At 41.6% G+C, this 20,070-nt stretch overlaps 1 protein-coding gene across 1 annotated transcript; it reads right to left on the minus strand.

Annotated features, from left to right (window-relative positions):
* Nucleotides 1-1,202: 1,202 nt before the first annotated feature.
* igfbp3 (insulin-like growth factor binding protein 3) lies at nt 1,203-16,889 on the minus strand. Its single transcript, XM_079831220.1, has 4 exons — nt 16,322-16,889; nt 10,412-10,698; nt 10,126-10,245; nt 1,203-3,394 (listed from the first exon to the last, which is right to left on the minus strand). The coding sequence occupies exons 1-4, from the start codon at nt 16,677-16,679 to the stop codon at nt 3,275-3,277; spliced, it is 885 nt and encodes a 294-aa protein (XP_079687346.1). The 5' UTR covers nt 16,680-16,889; the 3' UTR covers nt 1,203-3,274.
* Nucleotides 16,890-20,070: the final 3,181 nt, after the last annotated feature.

The raw sequence follows: 20,070 nt of genomic DNA on the forward strand, positions 1-20,070 counted from the left end.
CCTCGGGTCAGACGAGAAGCTGCGGTGAACTAGGAAGCAAACCTTAATCAAACTCAATTAGCAAAGTCAGGACAAAACAACAACACCTGAATATAATGGGAAACCTGTTAACAAACCACAAAGTGCAAAAAAGCTCTCGATTTCTCATGCCAAGCTTGATTATGTTCAGTCTTGTCTATATTTAAAACTGCCTGGAGACAGAACCGTGTATGTGTGTCCTTATCATGGTAATCTCAAACGGAGCAGACTAACTTTAGCTTTGTATTTTGGGGAACCGGGCTTCACTCTGTACGGTGCCTTTGACCTGTGCTGTGTTTGTGCTGGGCGGCCAGCGGTACGCCCTCCCCTTTTGCCTTATGACCAGCCTCTGTGGCACCTTTACACCTTTATCTCATTTTTTGTAAACCACTGGAGACAGCATTTTGTTGCTCCATTGGAAACACACAACCCCACTTGACTAAATGTGTTGACTGGCACCAAACAAACACAATGTGCAAGTAATGCTGCATTGCGACACCTTGCTTGTGGTTACAGTGTTTTCATGGTATCAAGAATGCTAGAATTCATTATGGGCATCGTAAATTAAATTAGTAAAAAAAAAAAAAAAAAGTACCGTCTTTGAGCAATTTCATTTCATGAATTGTGGCATCGCAACTTCTTTTTTGAGAATTGGCTGCGCTGACATGGCTCAGACAAGCGAATAACTATGCTAATGTGAATGGGGTCTCTGTGTGTAGATTTGAGGAGTAATGACCTGTGTGGGGCTCAAGCTAGAGTGTGAAATGAAGCGGTTCAAAGATGTTGACCCTGTTACACACATGAGATTTGAAATCTCCATTGCCCCCGGCACTCTGCTATACTAATGACAAAATTACTGTAGCTAATGTGAAAGAACCATTGTTTTGAAACTCGGTGACACTAGCCACCGTATCTAAATGAATGAATAATAAGCAATATGCTCTTTCCTGGTTGGAATCTTAAAGGTTTAGTTCACCCAAAAATAAAACTCCTGTAATTTACTCACCCTCATGGCGTTCCAAATCTGTATATTCTGTGGAACACAAAAGAAGATTCTTTTGTGTCCTCACTGGATCTCAATGGATAAACTAAAAGAATATGACAGAATTTTCATTTTAGGCTGAACAATCCCTTTGGTTTTGTAGAAGCTCGGAAACTACAATCTGTCATCGTGTAAATAAAAATAGTGTTTACATTTTTTATTCAAAAAAGAAGGCATTAAATACAAATTATATTTGAACAAAAACATTTCCTTTCTTGAAGAAAGTGATAGCTGTATAATTTCTAGTTTAGTAACATAAAAAGCTTTTTAAAGGATCAAAATTATTTCAAATGAAAAAAAAAAAATGAAAAAAAAAAAGCAAATACCCGTGAACGGAGGGATCTTTAAAAGTGACTTGCGGGTGAATGACCCTGGCATTGCACAGAATGAGGGTGGCAAGCTTTCTTGAAGATCAACTTGCTTGAACATTGACCTTGATGTTCTTTGAAACACAAGCTTGGCCTCAGCTTTACTTAACCTTAGCGTTCACTTTACTTTAGTTTAGCTTATGTTCGCTAAAGCTAAGCTTAGATTTAGCTTAATTCATACCATAGAAGGCCTACACATAACCTGAAGATTTAAACTAAAGAGTTGTACAGAAAACGGCAGCGTCTTTGCTTAGCTAACAAAAGACACCGGTTACTCCGAACTGTAGATAAACAACAAATCTAAAACAAAAATCAAAGACTTTAGTGATTATATTCCCAAAAATATGCTGAGTTCTATGTTTTCACTACTGTGCAATCAACGGGTCACTGAGTTGTTCTCAAAGACATATAGTTTGGATCAGCTTATACTTCTTTTTTGGATAAATAATCTTTTTAGCATAAAGTTCACATGCCTTTTAGACATTTAGCTGGCCTGAAACAAAATATATATTCATATAAAAAAAATGACAAGACACAATTACAAGTTAAGGAAGGGCTAATAGCTTAGCATACTCGTATGCTCTTTCCCCGTAATCAAGTCAGATAAGGTGTAGCACCAAACTTTTTTGTTTGTCTTTTGTTTAGCTTTTTGTCAGGGGGGTGAGCTTTCTTCCGACGCTATGCTAATAAGCTAACGTGTGGGCTACCTCTCTGGCACCCTCCACCTTTCAAGTCTTTTCTCAGGAGGTCAGTTTTGAGACAACAACACAAGCCCTGGTTGTCTAACATGGCCGCCATGTTAGCCTGTAGCTTTCCTACTGGGGTTGAGTATCGATATTTAGAGAGACAGAGAGCGAAACAACCCGCACCATAAAGCAACACATTTCCGCACGGGTTTCGTTAAGGCATTGATTTTCAAAAACTGCCATAGCTACAGCGATTTCGGTAATTCAGGGCACTGTAGCGTTACGGTTACATTCAAACCCGTAAGAAAATACGTCGCGCAAGATACATGCTTTCAGCAAATGCCTAGAAATGTGAAAGACAATGATAGTCAGCGTTTGGAGCAACAATCTTATATTCAAAGTGCTTCATGATGTTTTGAAAGTGAGATAATGCCCGTGTCGATACATTTTAGGGGCATATCAATGCTGTCCTGACGACACAAGCTAACAGCTCTGCGTCCCATGTAAGATCATTTCAATAGGGCATTCATCTAAGTATGTCCTGGTATAGAATCGTTTACAATTGGTCAAACATTTTTTTAAACGTATAATCAAACTGTTGGCCATACTAACAGGCTGGAGTACGTGTTCAGGAGGGGCCAAAGTGCATGAAGTGCTTGTGCTTCAGATGGAGTCTATGGCTAGAGCCGCCTAGTGCCACTGAGCATGCCCAGTTTAAACGACGCTACACCAGGAGGGCGGAAACAGGAAGTGGGACTAAGAGAGAGTCGCTGATAGTCATGGCAGAGATCAATACACGCTATAGCAGAAGAGAGAGACTAGCTATGCACACGGAACAAGTACACAACGTCCCTCACACACACAAGAGTACATATGTTCAGGCTTAGCGTGCGTTACTGAAATTTGCTTGATTATTTTCACACTTCCCTCTCGGGATACAGTCCAAAACAGAAGACATGACACTCTCTCTGTCTCCTCCTCTCGTTCTCCCCACTCTCCTGAAGTGTAAAGTGAGCTGCTGGTCACGTGAGTCCATGCCTCAGCATACAAGTGGGAGGTCAGCTTTGGGACAGCACTTTTGAATCTGTATTCATGTAGTTCTTCAGGGGAGATATCCCTCTTTGTCTCCCTGTTTCCACCGCTCGGCCTCTCTCTCCCCTTCACTTCGACTCCATGTTTTGGCAGTGGACTTTCTCCTTTCCTTCATAGCCGGGTATAGACTGTCCGTACTTGTCCACGCACCAGCAGTGACCTCTTCTGCGCCCTTTGGATGGACGGCACTGCGGAGAGAGTGGGTGAGACAGGAAGAGAAATGCATAACCATATGATATTTGGACGGGTATATGCAAAACAGACAACATGCTCCAAATGGAAGAGACAGTGGCATAAACACACATTTCTCATTGCATCACACTTAGGTGAGAGAGAGTAACACGAATACTAGAGCCAGAGAGAGAAAGGGGGAGAGAGATTGTGGTAAAAGAATGCCAGAGGGGATTCAAGGGGAAGTATATAAGGAGTAGAGAGACAGAGCAAGTGAAATCTTTTGAAATATTTCATTCTCTTTTGTAATTTACTGTAATAATCAAGTGCACTGATTATTATTTTTTTGCCATTTATCCTGCACTGATGAATCGCATTACATTTATATTGCAGTGTGCAAATTATTTAAGGACTTGAATTTTTTTTTCTTGAAACTCAAATGTCATTTGCTGTATTTAATCTGAGGATAATACATTTTTAACTCATATTACATTAAAGAAGCTTTAATGAAGTTTTCAGTTTGCCTTTGGTTATCAAGCTACCAGCTTAAGCTCAAAGTATTTTTCGGTATTTATGCGTATACTAGGGTGTGCAATGTAAATTAGAACGAACTTGATCTCAGGCGGAACAAGAGACAGAACCTGCCATTGCAACTATAGTTGCAAGTACAAAGACATTTATTTTTTCGCTCATAACTTCTTGAGAAAAATAACAGACAATGGCAAGGATGAAGCTTTCTTGAGCTCCTGTGTTCACGCACAATATCAAATGGAGTACACTTTGAAAGGCTTGAATAAGTAATTACTTCACGACCACTAAAAAAGTACGTTCTATAGTATGAATGTATGTAGTATGAGTGTAATCCGGACGCACTACATTCGCCAAGTTGTCATTATCATGTGACCTACCAGCGTCAGTTATGTCCCTTCACTGCCATTCATAAATCCTCTAATGTGCCCTCATTGGATAGTAAAGTGTCCATTGAATGCACACTTCAGAGTCTAGCCGGAAGTAGTAGGTCATCTGGGTACTTTTTGCCCACTCTTTTATGAGTACTGTGAATTCGGACATACTTCTTTTGTCACATACTGTTTTTCGCCTACTATATAGTATGGAAGTATGTGGTTCCGGATGCAGCCAATGTGTTCGGCTGTATATATTTTATATGCTAAGAGTTTGCATCAAAGTATACTTTGGGTTAGCATAGCAATACTTAGCATATCAATAACTAGTTAAGAAAAGATCTTTTGATTAGATACAATAAGATATCCTGATAACACGCTATATTTTTGATCAGCCGTGGAGATTTGAGCCTAACACAGTTAGCTTACTGTCAAATCTCTTCAAGACATTTTAAACAAAAAACTAAAGATTTTTGTTAGTTGTGATGAGCACTTGAAAAATATCTAAACTCTTTGGTCATTTTTGAGCGAGATGCTAATGTTCTAATCAGATTCAATGATCTATGCTAAGCTATGCTAAAAGTTCTACCGCCAGACCCGGAGATCGGCTGAATGGATTCGAAAACGGTAAAACTCAACTCTAGGGGAGTTGGAAAATGAGCCTATTTTCAAAAAAAGTGTTCCCTAAACGTAACTAAAATATTATAACATTTTTAACTAAATGTAACTTCGATTAATAGGGTATAACCATTAAAGGTTTTACAATTACAATAACTAACAATGCATATCCCGTTGAAAATGAAAACATGCTCATCCTATGAGTGAATATAGTTATGTCTCTGTCTCTCTCTTGCTGTCTTTCTCTGCTTTGGCAGTGATTTGGAGACATGTGCAAGTCAAACATCACATCTAAGTTGGAAGAATGCACGCCTGCCATTCACAGTGAGTGTGTGTTTATGAGAAATAGAAAAATCAATGTATCCAAAAAAGTCTTCTGTGTTTCAGGGGTATTTAATGGACACAGTGAGGTGTATACACACACACGTACAGTAATGAAAAATTTTCCGCAGTGTGTACTTCCCTTGTTTGCATTTGCTGATTATTTGCATGCAAGTTTTGACAACTTGTGAATATCGAAATTCATAAACATAAAGATACACACACGACCCAGTTTTGCTTTTATGAAAGGCTTAAATGCCTCTGTCAGCCTACTGCTGATGGAACTGTGATTTTGTGTTTAAAAAACAGTTGAAAGTGAGAAGGTAAATTTGACCAAGCTAAAATATTTGCCATGGACCGTTAAAGAGCTGCTAGGACTATTTTAGGAAACTGGCATCGACTCAAAGTCATCTGGAGCTTATTATACTACACAGGCAAAACAAATACACACATACACACACAAACAAACACACACACACACACACACGTCCTCGGGTGGTACATTCATCAGTAAAAATCTATTCTTTCAGACATGAGGGGAAAAAAGGAGGTGACAAACAAGAAAGAACGAAATAAAGAAAGAACTATGGAAAGACAGATAAAAAGACAAGAAAGGAGTGGATGAGTCAGAAAGAAAGAGAGAGAGAGAGAGAGAGAGAGAGAGAGAAAGAGAGAGAGAGAGAGAGAGAGAGAGAGAGAGAGAGAGAGAGAGAGAGAGAGAGAGAGAGAGAGAGAGAGAGAGAGAGAGAGAGAGAAAGAAAGAGAGAGAGAGAAAGAGTGAAAGAGAGATCAAAAGCGTTTTTTATTGAAAGAGTACCAAATTAAAATACCTCAAGCAGAACAAGAGAAGTCTGGGAATGAAACCTGGCCTCTACAAGGGGCTGCTTCAAATGTTACACTCATCCTTTCAATTTCACTGCTCTCTGCAACCACTTCATGGTTTTGCTATAACAAATATTTGTATTTTCCTAAATAAGTAACATATCACTTTCAAAAGACTTTTTAATTGTTTAGTTATGAGTTTATGTCTGCGTCTGAGCGAAATAGGAAGAATGAGTGTACAGGAAACCGGTGCTTAATTTGAAAATTATGAAGTCCCGGAACAAAAACCGGTGATGGATCTGACATGTTTGAGGGGCTGTGCTCACGGAATACAAATTAAAAAAGTGCATAACCCTTGCTTATAAATGTATATTGGGTATAAGGCAAATTGACTAATAACTAATAAACACATAATAACTAATTGCACATATATTGTTTTTTATATCTACCACGATTATTCATTAAACATATGGTCATTACATCAATTTTTTGCAGGGGCGTATGTGGTGGGGGGATTCACTAAAATAGGTGCTGGATCCAATTCCAGAGGAGGTGGATCCGGATCCTGCTTGTTCCGGCACAAATTAAGCCCTGCAGGAAACTACTCTTTGCTGAGCTGCTATGAATTATGGGAATGTTCCATTCAGACTATACAGGCACATGAGATGCATTCTGTCTAATGTAAGAGGGACTAACAATGACTAGCAATGTATTCCATTGTACCGCAGTGTCCTAACCAGGCAATAAAAGTGATATCTTCAATGTAAATCAATGTTTTTGTCCAAACCAGACAATTTGTTGGGCACTCAGTTTGTATTTATTTGCTGGCCCCACCCCGAGTGAAATATCTTTAGTCCCAAATCTCTGTCTACATAAACATAATAATGAAATATATTCTGATTGGCTGTGATTGCGTCATGTCACATTTTTAATTTCAATGTGAACTTAAATTTGCATTTACATTTATGCATTTGGCAGATGCTTTTATCCAAAGCGACTTACATTGCATTGAAGGTACACATTTTACATTTTGTCAGTTCTTGCTTTCCCTGGGAATCGAACCCATGACCTTGGCGTTGCTAGCGCCATGCTCTACTGTTTGAGCAACAGGAAAGAAATGTTGGAAACTTCACGCCTAATTAAGACATGATGTAATACTCTAACCGGCATCTCATTAGACCCAAAAGTCATTCCAATACACTCAAAACACACATCGGCTTTATTGATGATTGATTTCTGTATGTCTACAGATGTGTGTGTGTGTATGTGTTTGTATCAGAGAAAGACAGAGGTATATTTAGGGGGCGTGGAGCACACCCCTGTCAGCGTGGTGATTTTTGGAGGTTGCAACACAACAGACCTGTGTGAGTGTGTATGTGAGAGAGGGAGAAAGAGAGCATGTGTGTTTGTCTGACTGCGTATGCATATATATATATATATATATATATATATATATATATATATATATATATATATATATATATATATATATATATATATATATATATATATATATATATATATATATATATATATATATATATATATATAATGTGTGTGTGTGTGTGTGTGTGTGTGTGTGTGTGTGTGTGTCACAAAGCAAGCCTCAGTCAGCGCTGGCCCATAATGATGCCCTTATGGGCAGCAGGAAGGCGGAAGGGCATTAAAAGCAGCCACAGGGTAAACACAGACTCATAAAACACACACACAAACACACACACACACACACACACACACACACACACACACACACACACACACACACACACAATATGTGAATGCAACAACTGCATGTGAATAAGAACGGTGGTTGTTTTCTTTGCCAGACTATGTGCAGTGTGTTTGTGTCTGTTAGGTAGTATGTCGTTTGGGACAGACGCTGCCACTGGAGTACATGATCATTATATAGTCATTTTGGTGCAACTGCAAGCATAGAAACTAGACAAATAGCAAGTATGAATATATATCGATGCAGCCTCAAGTAAGAATGAGAGTGAATTGATAGGCCTATCTTGGAAAAGCCTACGTCTTTGCGAAAGGTAAATTATTGTGTTTGTATTTGGTGTATGGGTGACCGTATCTGTGTATTGGTATTTGAGTGAGAGCGTGTGCACTCTGGATCATTCCCAGCATGCCTGGCATTCTCTTCTAGTCTCTCACCCCGCATCACTGAGATCATATTCAGCGTGAGAGCTTAAGTGGACTGCCTGGCCCTGGGAGAGCCAGGAGAGCCAGCAAATCAGGGGGCCGAGCAAAGCTTCAGTACAGTACCATGGGTGAGAGATGCGTCTGGATTGGGAAGAGTGGAGGGGGGTGAGGTTGGTGGCACTGGGGCCGGCATGCCTGGCCTCCGCTAACACACTGAGCCAATTCATATAATCAAGGCTAAAATTAGCATGGATTGGACTCTGCCCTCCACGAGAACGGCCTTCAGACACATACCCCCACATACATACACAAACGCTCCCATTACAGATCTTATTCCGGGGAGTGCAGGGACCCCTAGGCACCCAGGACATCTACAGTTCACTTGTGTGAGTATGTATGCACAGGGGTATGTGCATGTTTGTTTTTGGTGCCGAAATAAAAATTAATGACTGCGATCTCAGGGTTGACCGAGACTCAGGCTTCGGCTCAAACCACCATGATGGTAGCAAAGCAATTTCAGTTGGAGTCAATAGGAGGGCAATCTGATCAGCTTGATCTTCATCAGGCACAGTCTCGTGCGTGGACGCAGCCTGTCATGCAGATGTTCCTCTGTTATTACCAGAGATCCAAGCGAAGGGGTTTGATCTCACCAAATAAACTAGGCTATATTTATGCATGCCAGATACAGCATAGGATGTGGCATGGTTTAGATTTATTATGTTGTTTGTGCTCAAGTATACGGTTTGTCTTTTGCTGGTTTGTTATGTCTCCTGCTGGCGCTGTAAAACCAACTGATGGACATCGATTACTTGATTTGTTAACCTGTCATTCTCCTTTCTTTCAAACATAAATTTGAAATGCTCACAGAATACAGAGGGCAGGAACCAGATTGGAAAATGTCACAAGCCAGATTTGCACTTACACGGTCTCCAAAACTTTTATTTGTTGCAGGTGCCACGATGAACCTCTCTTAGATACTCATGCAAACCATCTGCAAGATCCTTGTCTCTCACCTTGAGGGTTTGCTGAACATGTTTCTTGAGATATTCAACCTGAACCTGTTATCACTTTTTCTACTTTCTGAGATTCCAGCCATAGAGCTTAGCCGTTTTTCCCACCCCAAAAAACCCAGGGTCCTTTCAATGGGTCACATGTTCAACTGAACCCCCTCCCACTAAGCATATGTGCAGGTGTATGTGTGCATACCAGGGCACTCCTACAGAGGTAGATTCCATACCCTGCAGTTTCAGCATGAAGCAGCTCCTTAACAACACGTGCTTTACATTCGATTTTAAATTCTAAAACTCATCCTCTTTTCGAAACCTTTCCTTCTTTATCTATACCTTGTACAGTGGCCACAGTGTTGTCACTAGACCTTCATGGTCACTGTGGTATCCGCCAGAGAGGTTTTCCATTTTGAAAAACCAACAAATAATCTGTTTGCCCCAATTTCACCCAAACTCATTAGGGCCATTCAGACAAGGCCCTTTGACTCATGCTCTTAATAGGGGAGTTGCGGGTGACTCACAAATTTCCGAGAATTGCATTTGCCCCCACCAACTACCTTCTCTTGTTCATACTCACTGATGCACCCCGTCAACTGAAGAAACAACACACACTTTCAAGAACCAGCATGCACATAAAAATAGGCCCCCACCCAAGTTTCCAATACTGTTGTGTAAGTTGCCATGACAGTTACTTATCATCATGTACAGGGATGGTGGTAGAATAATAGTTTGAGAATCTGGGCTGATTACACAAAGGTTGCATGTTTGATCCCAGGTAAGGATGTTCTAAAAATAGAATCCCTACTTCCCCTTTGAGCAAGGCACTTAGCTACATATGGGATAGGCCCTGTAATTGGTGCAATGTAAGTGACTTTAAACAAAAAGCATCTGCAGAAGAGAAGTCAAGGCACTTGGGTAAAAAGTAATTACCTGTTTTTTCTTGTAGAACCCCTTTTGGTCACAGTTTGGAATGCGGAAGCCTCTTGCGTTCAGCACATCTGTGATCTTAAATATCTTTATAACACTCTCCATCTCCCGACGACACGGACCCTGAACAAACACACACAGAGAACACAGAGTTACAGGAAATATCCTACTTACGAACACATCAGGAGATTGGAGATACAAACAAGGAGAATGGGAATAGAATGCACTCTACTCCAACACATGCTTTGTCTTAGAAATGCATTCTGATGGAAGTGCAGCAAGTGCTTACATATTCAGTCTCTCTCTTCGACTCCAGACTGAAGTTGTGAATATCTGTGTGGACCTCGCTGGATATTTCATCCACTTTATAGCTCTGGGTTTTCTTGATTTTATCATTTTGCATCACCGCCAGTTTATTGGGGTGTAGCGCAGGATCTTTGGGCTCTAATGGCGTCCTCAGACCTCCCTGCGTGTCCCCGGAAACAACTGTCGTGTGCTGCATCATCTCAGCCCCCCCGACGCCTGTTGCCCTGGTACCGTTGGAGATATGTTCCTCTCCTTCCTCTTTAGGGTTATCTGAATCAAAACAGAAGTGTATTAATATGCATGTAAGATCGGACAATTATCAAAAGAAGCATTCATACAACTGCATCTTTTCAAATGAAACAGAATAGCACAGGGGGGGTCCAATCCCGCTCCTGGAGGACCAACATCCTGCAGAGTTTAGCTTCAACCTGCCCGAACACACTTAACTGGAAGTTTCTAGTAATCTTGAAGACCTTGATCAGCGGATTCAAATGTGTTTAATGAGGATTGGCTCTAAACTTCTGCAAGATAGTGGCCCTCCAGAACAGGATTTGACACTCTTGGAATAGCACGAACCATAAACATCTATATTTCCTATAGATTGTGTTTTTAGCATAGCGGTGTTCGAGTTATAAATAAGGTTTGATTTATGAGTAATGTGGCTAACACTACTAACTATGACTTATTGAGTCATACCTAAAAGCTTAACATTTTATTTGCAACATATAAGGCTACAACAGTTATCTGATTTGTCAAACCTGTGGTACTTATTTAACTACATTTTTTAAATTGAAAAAAGCAGAGAAGCTTCAAAATTTTTATTTGAGCTATGACTGTATAATTTATGTTGTGGAACAAAATGTGAAAGTTTCTTCAAGTAACGTTTACCACAGACCTTATTTCACTCATAAATCGAAGAACCGCAATTCTAAAAATCCATTGGAAAACCCATGGCAAGAAAATGCAAATTCTCTTCCAGGTTTTAGGACTACAGACCGAACAGCTCTATTCCAAGATTCTTCCCTTCAGAATAGGCTTTCAACGCGCTTTTACAAGCAAACATGAGATATAAGAGGACGCCTCACCAACTAAAAGTGTAAAAGCTCATATACACAGTCACAGAGAACAGAGAGACACAGAGAAAAAAGCAGTAGAAGAGAAAGAGATATAGAAAGGGGGATGGGGAAGTGAAGGAGTGAGAGTATTTATAGTGCCCTAAGTTACAATCGTTATAGGCGGAGGACAGACCACCTGACCCGAAACCCAGAAACCAAATACGGCTGCAGGACAGAACGTTTGCCTGCCTTCACTAACATGGTCTGGTAGGATGGTCTAACCAACAAACATCACATGCTTTCCTCTCTGTTCCCAGCTGAAGCTTTGCTGTGGGTGCTCACAAAATCTATTCAATGCAAACGTGGTTTCGTTGTGGTTTAAATGTCCTTTTCTCTAATCCCACACCATTCCTCAATTTGCGAACCCTATACTTATCCTACTAAATAACATTAGAGATGTATTTTTAGTGCATTTGCATCAACATCCCAATTTCACTTAATTATTATTTACTCTTAACTACAAGATCCATTACAAGAAAAGTTAGCTCAAGCTCTGTCATCATCTACTCATCCTCGCGTCATGAATTTTTTCCATGGAACACAAATTGAGGACAATGTTCAGGCGGCTCTTTTCCATACAATGAAAGTGGATGGGATGGTGACCAGTGACTGTCAAACTAAAAACGTGATCACACTTTGTGTGATGTTTCAGTAGGTTTAGACAGCATAGAAGATCTTCTTTGCTTGTGTACAGTCGAAAGCATAGCACACTTTACACCACATAAGAAGCGGATAAAAGGACAATTTCCACCGGTCCTTACATGTACAGTATCATGAAGTTGCAAAGTTGGAACGTGTGGAAACATGAACAGGATTTGAAAGGTTTGTTAAAGCAAATAGCAAGATAAATGTGGTTCAGTCATATTTTGCAAAAATGTACATTTGGCGATATGGCTCTGTTCTAAATTCCCCATCCTTTTCATGAGCCCCGTGAAAAGCCAAGACAGGGAACAGCAGCAGATTCTTGGGACAACCTTCCATTTTTAAACTGGGAGGGCAGCGAAATCCCCATTTAAAACAGAGTATGCATCAATGACAACAGAATGATACTAAGTTAAACACAGTTTAAGGAGGAGCTGGGGAGGAGGTGGGTTGCAAAGCAGCGTGTAGCAGAAGCAGCCAAGCAGGCAGACTGAACTGAAGCTACGCTTAAGTAGGGTGCCCTGTTTGAGAGTTGCCAATTGAGTGCATAGGAATCGGATCAGCTGATATGGGCGGGGTTGGAATTTTTCCAATCAGCTGACTACATGGCCTGCCTGAACTAACGCGGAATGCTTGATTTCTGTTCCTCCTAGAAAATGTATATATGCCTTTTTATGCACACAAGTCGTATAGACTACTTTTATTGCGCCTTTTTAAAACATGACCTCGAATTCTCCCAGACAAAATATTTGCACTTGTATGTCACTTTGATAAGAAAACATCTGCCAATAAGCTAAATGTAGAGAGCTAGCCGCCGGACACTGATTTTGCAGGACAACTTCATCACTCTTTCGTATGTGCCTCTGAGCAACCATTTATAGTGGACAAAATGTGAGCACGATGTCCCAAATTGCACTCTAATCTCTGTTTTCACTAACTGCGCTGTAATTTCTCAAATGCAAGCAAAAGCGGTTGACCAGTAAAGGGTCCGACGAGGAGTGCATTTGTCAGCTTCCACAAATGTCTGGCGAGAGTGCTGGGCGAAGATGAATTATGGCATTGTTTAAACATGCTGTCCTCTTGGGGTTTTACAGCTCTTGTCTGTTGAATAAATATTCAGTCTCTGGCCGTACAAAACAAAGCAGAGCTCTCGCAGGAACGAGAGACTAATAAACAGCTGGAGCAGAAGAGAAAGAGATATTTAGAAAGAAAGACAAAACGGGCCATTAAATATGGAAAGTGAGAGAGAAAAACTGGGAGAGAGGACTGCCATCGGGAGATAGATGAAGGTGCACTGCACGAGTCAGAAAGATTTGAATATTTTGAAGAGCTGTAGAGATAGTGGACAGAGTTCAGCAGAGAGGAAGAGTTAAGTGAAAACAGATTTTCTGTGTGTGTATGTGCGCACTTGTGGCACACCAAACACTCCAATGTAGCCATGGAAGCTGCACTCCAAACCAGAATTAAGCTATGTCTTCGCTGACGATGACATAACAACAACAACAACAACATCAACAATAACAGCAACTTCTTCAACATAACTCGAACAAGGTAAGTAATTGTAATGACCACATATAATGACAGCAAACAACATGTGCAACAAGTTGCAGCCTGCTTCCCTTGCATGACCCACCATACCTCTCACATAAACAAATCCAGGACAGAGGAAGAGAATGGAGGGCCATCTAATTCAGGAACTTGGAAAACATCAATATTTAACCCAAATGTAAACTTTTAGAACTTTTTATGACTTTTCCCAGCACCTAGTGGCCCGTTTTGAGTCACTCAACCTCATGTATTTGTTCAATCCCAAATGAGCAAACAATTTATCACTCTGGCGAAATGGGCAGAGCGTGAATGAGACGCAGGGTTTTTTTTCTTTCTTGAAAGTAGAATTGAGTGCGACTGGGCACACGGCAGGTAAACTTCACTGTCGAGTCCGGATACGCCTCTTCGGAGAAATCCGCATGATTAAGTATATAACTGCACACGCACCAACCACGTCAGAACTCATAACCTCATAATCTGTTATTCCTCTTGCTCCGCCACTGTTCCCACCCAGAATCACCCTGGGCCACACTGCTACCAGACCAATCAAGCCCTGCAAAAATATCATAATTCATGTGTGGCAGAGCCATGGGGTGGAGCCACGCACACCATGGCAATGGAGCCCTGCTCTCTGGTTGGCCAAAGTGTGTAATTACCATAAAGTGTGGTATGATGGGAAAGGAGCACTGAAAAGCAGCATGGGCTCAAATGAAAGGGCAGCGGAGGGAGAAAACATGAGGTAAGGCACTACTGTAAAACAGTTGGCGCCCCCAAACTGCTTTTTAAAAGTGACTCTGGGTCCTAACAATAGCCTTTGTGTGTGTGACAATGTCATGGTTGATTGCTTCAACACACCACTGCGGCTCGGACAAATAACTAGAGAGGGTAAAAACAAATTCGGTCGGGTAGCTTGACGTCAGTTATGACCAAGAACGCCACTTATTTTGGTTGTGCGGGTCCGCAGCCTTCCCTCTCTCAAGGAATTCACATGGATGAACGCGCTTGGCTATGCGTAAGCTGATAAATGCATGGCACGATAAAAGCTTTGACACAGGTAGGTACTCATCTCGCTCTCCAAGAAAAGAATTTGCTAGAAATTCTGAAAACCCCCAGGAACGCTTTGTCAGATTTCCATTTCACTTGTATCCTGAAGCTCTCAATGGAGAGCTCAGGAGTCCCTGAGCCAGTAAACAGCCAGAGAGCATCATTCACAAAACGGTGATCTCCGCTCTTCTGCAGGGCCTATATATAAACGAATGTGGCATTCTTAACGATTGGGTTGGTGAAGCCAAATTTTAGTGCACACACAAAGATACACAGAGCTGTTTCTCTCTCCATCTCTGGCTCTCTCTCGCACACACACACACACACATACACACCACACACATAAAACAGCATAGAGAAGCTGCTGTAGCGCTGAACCTCGAGAACAACGGCGGTAGTGTGGGGCCGCCTCACGGTGGCTGGACTTCACGACGACTGCCTGTTAAAGGAGGTCGCTGCGTCACGCCGGTGTTCTGAAACCTGCTCAGGATGACCTACCAGTGGTTAAAACACTGGTCATGTTTAAAATTACAATATCTCGTCAGGCAGAAAATAACCTGTTGGGATGTATTACCAGCGTAATGTGTTAAAAACACTACAGAAAATACATATCGGGATTGTCAACAAGGCTATTGTTTGTCTGGAGTAACCCACAACCATTAAACTGTCAGATTTTTAGACTATGAAAGTGCTAATGTCTAAAGAATAGGCATTTAGTGGCACGGGTGCAGTGAAGTTGTGCTACATCTTATGATGAGAAATGAGAAAGCTCCCCAACCCCTACAGTGAGAAAAAGGCAGACTATGAGCGCAGCAGCATTCCCAATCCCTGAACATATTAACCATGTTACGTACAGCAGAGTAAACTCGCACTGATATGTAACTGGGCACAGAAGCCATTCACCCCAACAGTGTGGACAATGCTTGTTGGGATGTATAAGACACAACACATAAACAGGCTGTGAATTATGGGGGGTTTGGGTGTCTGACCCCACTAATTAAAGCTTCACTTCGGAAAAAAATATCCTAAGATAGTTACAGTCTAACCCGGTCTCCCATTCTGGCCAAAGCTGGGTATATCTAAGTCTGACCAAGCTCTGTGACTAGCTAAGACCAGCAAACCATCTTAGTTTTGATTACTATTATTATTATTAACTCTCACAAAGTATTCAAATACATGTGGGTTTACTTAGTTGAATGTATAAATGTTTACAAGCAACATTTCAGCAACCAAAAAAGTTAGATCACAAGTGAGAATGCACTTAAATAGACGTATTGTCTTCGCCTGAGAGGTAACCATAGCAACAGTAGGCTGCTCGAGCGCTTATCGGACGCTACATCGACGTCCTGTCATAATTTATCATTTTATTAAACATGTAAAAAAAAAAACGTAAGTATATATTACAAAAAGTTTTGTTGTCTTTATTGTGGTAAACTATACTGACAGAAATCCCGACCCCGTTGAATGAATACAAAACTGCGCACTGACAGTGTCACGCGGAGAGTGAGTGCTGTACATTATTCACACATAGACTGAGCGCTTACCGTGTCCATGCGTTGGATTGCCGCTTTGCTTTTTGTCCGGTGCCTTCGCACACACGCCCCGTCCCTCCAGCAGAGCTTGCAGAGGTTTGCTCTCCCCGGGGCGATGTTGACAGCTCAGCCCGGTACCGCAGCGCCCCGTGTACACTCCGCACGCCTGGCCCTCGGTCAGCGGGCAAGTCATGCAGCACCCGCAGCCCGGCTCCTTTACCGGCTCGGCGCAGTCCCGAGGCAACGGTTTGCACAGCACCATCGCCCCGTCGTCGCACGGCTCGCATCGGACCACAGGGCTGACGCTTTCAGCCAGCCGGGCGAATGCTGCGAGCAGCGCGGTCAGGCAGAGCGCACACAGTCCCGTCATGGAGCCGAAGGGCTGAACGCGCGCACGGGGGTAGATGCGTGGGAGAGAAAAAACCGCGCGTCAGATCACCTCACCTGGATATATTATTACTCTAAAGCCTGAGCTCTCAGCATATGCATTAGGAAAGTAGCGACGCTTTGGGTTATGCTGCTGTCACGTCGGGTTGACTAGACTGGGAACTAAGCGGCTGGGTCTCTCCATCTGTAAGTGAGTTTAAGTGGAACTTCAGGTTTTATACAGGCAGGAAAAGCACGGGCACTAAGTCACTCCCCCCGGTATGAATTATGTAGTCACCGGTCTCGGTCTTAAGGGACCGCGCGCATCCTTAATGAAATCCTTCAACACAAGAGACATGGGTGAAGTAGGCAACAGGGAATCTTTCTGGGATTTGGAAAGCTCAAAAAAAGTCGCGCATTGCTGTAGCCTACAAAGACCCGTTTACGCCGCAAAGGTAATGCAACTAAATGATCACGGACATCATAAGACATTTCATTTATTGAATCCCTTTTACCAGCTAAAAATTAGAACATTCTATTGCTTAAATGTCAAACATAAATAAATAAACTATGCGGAGTTTTATGAAAGTGTGCGTTTTATTTCTGGTCACAGTTACTGGTGAATCAGTGTCTAAAATAGCTCAACATTAAATATATTATGATAATATTAAAAGTGTGAGTTCATGTAAAATGTAAAAATTTACATTAGATAGGCCTACATTATTGCCAAAAGTGTTGGGACACCCCTCCATATCATTGAATTCAGGTGTTGCAATCACTGCATGGCCAAAGGTCTATAAAATCAAACACCTAGGCATGCAGACGCTTCTACAAACAATTGTGAAAGAATGGGCCGTTCTCAGGAGCTCAGTGAATTCAAGAGTGTTACCGTGATACCTGTGCAATAAGTCCATTTGTGAAATTGCCTCACTACTAAATATTTTATGGTCAACGGTTAGTGGTATTATAACAAAGTGGAAGCAATTGGGAACAATAGCAACGAAGACATGAATGGGTAGGCCACGTAAAATCACAGAGTGGGGTCAGCGCATGCTGAGGCGCACAGTGCGTAGAAGTCGCCAACTTTCTGCAGAGTCAATGGTCAAGATTAGCTCAAGAACAGTGCGTAGAGAGCTTAATGGAATGGGTTTTCATATCCAAGCAGCTGCATCAAAGCCTTACATCACCAAGTGCAATGCAAAGCGTTGGGTGCAGTGGTGTAAAGCACACCGCCACTGGACTGTAGAGCAGTGGAGAAGTGTTCTATGGAGTGACGAATCACGCTTCTCTGTCTGGCAATCCGATGGACGAGTCTGGGTTTGGCGGTTGCTAGGAGAATGGTACTTGCTTGACTGCATTGTACCAAGTGTAAAGTTTGGTGGAAGGGGGATTATGGTGTGGGGGGTTGTTTTTCAGGCCAACTTTCTGTAGAGTCAATAGCTACAGACCTCCAAACTTTGTGTGGCCTTCAGATTAGCTCAATAACAGAGCTTCATGGAATTGGTTTCCAATGGCAGAGCAGCTGCATCCAGGAGAACTGTACTTGCCGAACTGCATTTTGCCAAGTGTAAAGTTTGGTGGAGGGGGGGTTATGGTGTGGGGTTGTTTTTCAGGGGTTGGGTTTGGCCCCTTAGTTCCAGTGAAAGGAACTCTTAATGCTTCAGCATACCAAGACATTTTGGACAATTTAATGCTCCCAACTTTGTGGGAACAGTCCTGTTCCAACATGACTGCGCACCAGTGCACAAAGCAAGGTCCATAAAGACATGGATGTGTGAGTTTGGTGTGGAGGAACTTGACTGGCCTTCACAGAGTCCTGACCTCAATCCGATAGAACACCTTTGGGATGATTACAGTGGAGACTGGCCTTCTCGTCCAACATCAGTGGCTGACCTCACAAATGCGGTTCTAGAAGAATGGTCAAAAATTCCCATAAACACACTCCTATTTGTTAACAATAGAGCAATAGAAATATCTACTCAATATTTGTGGGCGAAAAAGACAAGCAAATAAGATGTTTGCAAAATGTTTGAAAACGTTTTAAACTTAATTACACAATATATATTTAAAATGACTAATATATATATATATATATATATATATTAGGGCTGTCAAAAGATTAATCGCGATTAATCGCATCCAAAATAAAAGTTTGTGTTTACATAATATATGTGTGTGTACTCTGTTAGTTATTATTTATATATATGAATACACACACAAGCATGTATATATTTAAGACAAAAATATTATTTTTATATATAAAACATTTATATTTATATATATTATAGATTATATAAATGTATATACAGTATATACATGCAAATATTTCTTAAATATACATGAATGTGTGTGTATTTATATATAAATAATAATTAACAGAGTACACACACATATATTATGTAAACACAAACTTTTATTTTGGATGCGATTAATCGCGATTAATCTTTTGACAGCCCTAATATATATATTAAAAATTATGCTCTGAGAAATACTTGGTAAATTTTGGACCTGCCTCAAAAAAGTCAAATATAGGCTGATTAAATGGCCTGGCGTATATATTTATCTATTACTAAAAAAAATACCATCGAAACCTAATACAACAGCGTTAGTGACTTATTGTAAGGTTTGTTCCAATCTAAACATCCAAAACACTTAAAAAGCAGTCTAGACCAATGTTCACCTGAATATTTGAGGAACACTGCAGAATAATGCGGAAAATGCACGTTGGGTGGTCGGGCATTAGCAGTCTCATGACACCTGCTGTACCAAGATCAGTCCATTCATCCATACAGAATCTTCAATGACCATTTGCAACTTTTCACCATACATCCATCCATTCAGGACCGCCATCGGGGGGACAACTGGAACCTTGACCCCTGTGCCTACTCGTCGCGCCTGGGGGAGCTAAATTCTGACCTGTGAATTTTCGCGACAGGCCTGCATCCGTCCACCCTTCTTTCACTTTTTCTGTCTATCTCTCCTTCTCACTGGGTGGTAAGAGATGATTAGAGTGTGGGTTGGATGTTGGATTGTGCTGCTTCAGCGCTGAACACCCCTCCTGCCTCTGCTCTGTAATAACACAAAGTCTGTACAGGCTGTACAGCTCGGTGGCTCCAGCTTTGGGAAAATAAAGCCCTACAGGCCTGCCTGCAGACCCCAGTGTTGAGACTGGCCCACTGAAAACAAGCAGAGGGGGTAAGGAAATACCCCCCAGCACACACAACCCCACTAACAGCACCCTCTGTTACTAAGATTAGTTTTCTTATGACTCTGCATATTTCTCCCTCGGTCTCCCACTCTTGACTTCTTATCGTCTGTCTGTCTGTATACCTCAGGAATTCCTCCCGTTTTGGGATTCTGAACGCGAGGGCTCTCCTCTGGTCTCCAGGAGCATT

The sequence above is a fragment of the Gobio gobio genome (assembly GCF_949357685.1).
Source record: "Gobio gobio genome assembly, chromosome: 12".
In the NCBI taxonomy this organism is placed as follows: domain Eukaryota; kingdom Metazoa; phylum Chordata; class Actinopteri; order Cypriniformes; family Gobionidae; genus Gobio; species Gobio gobio.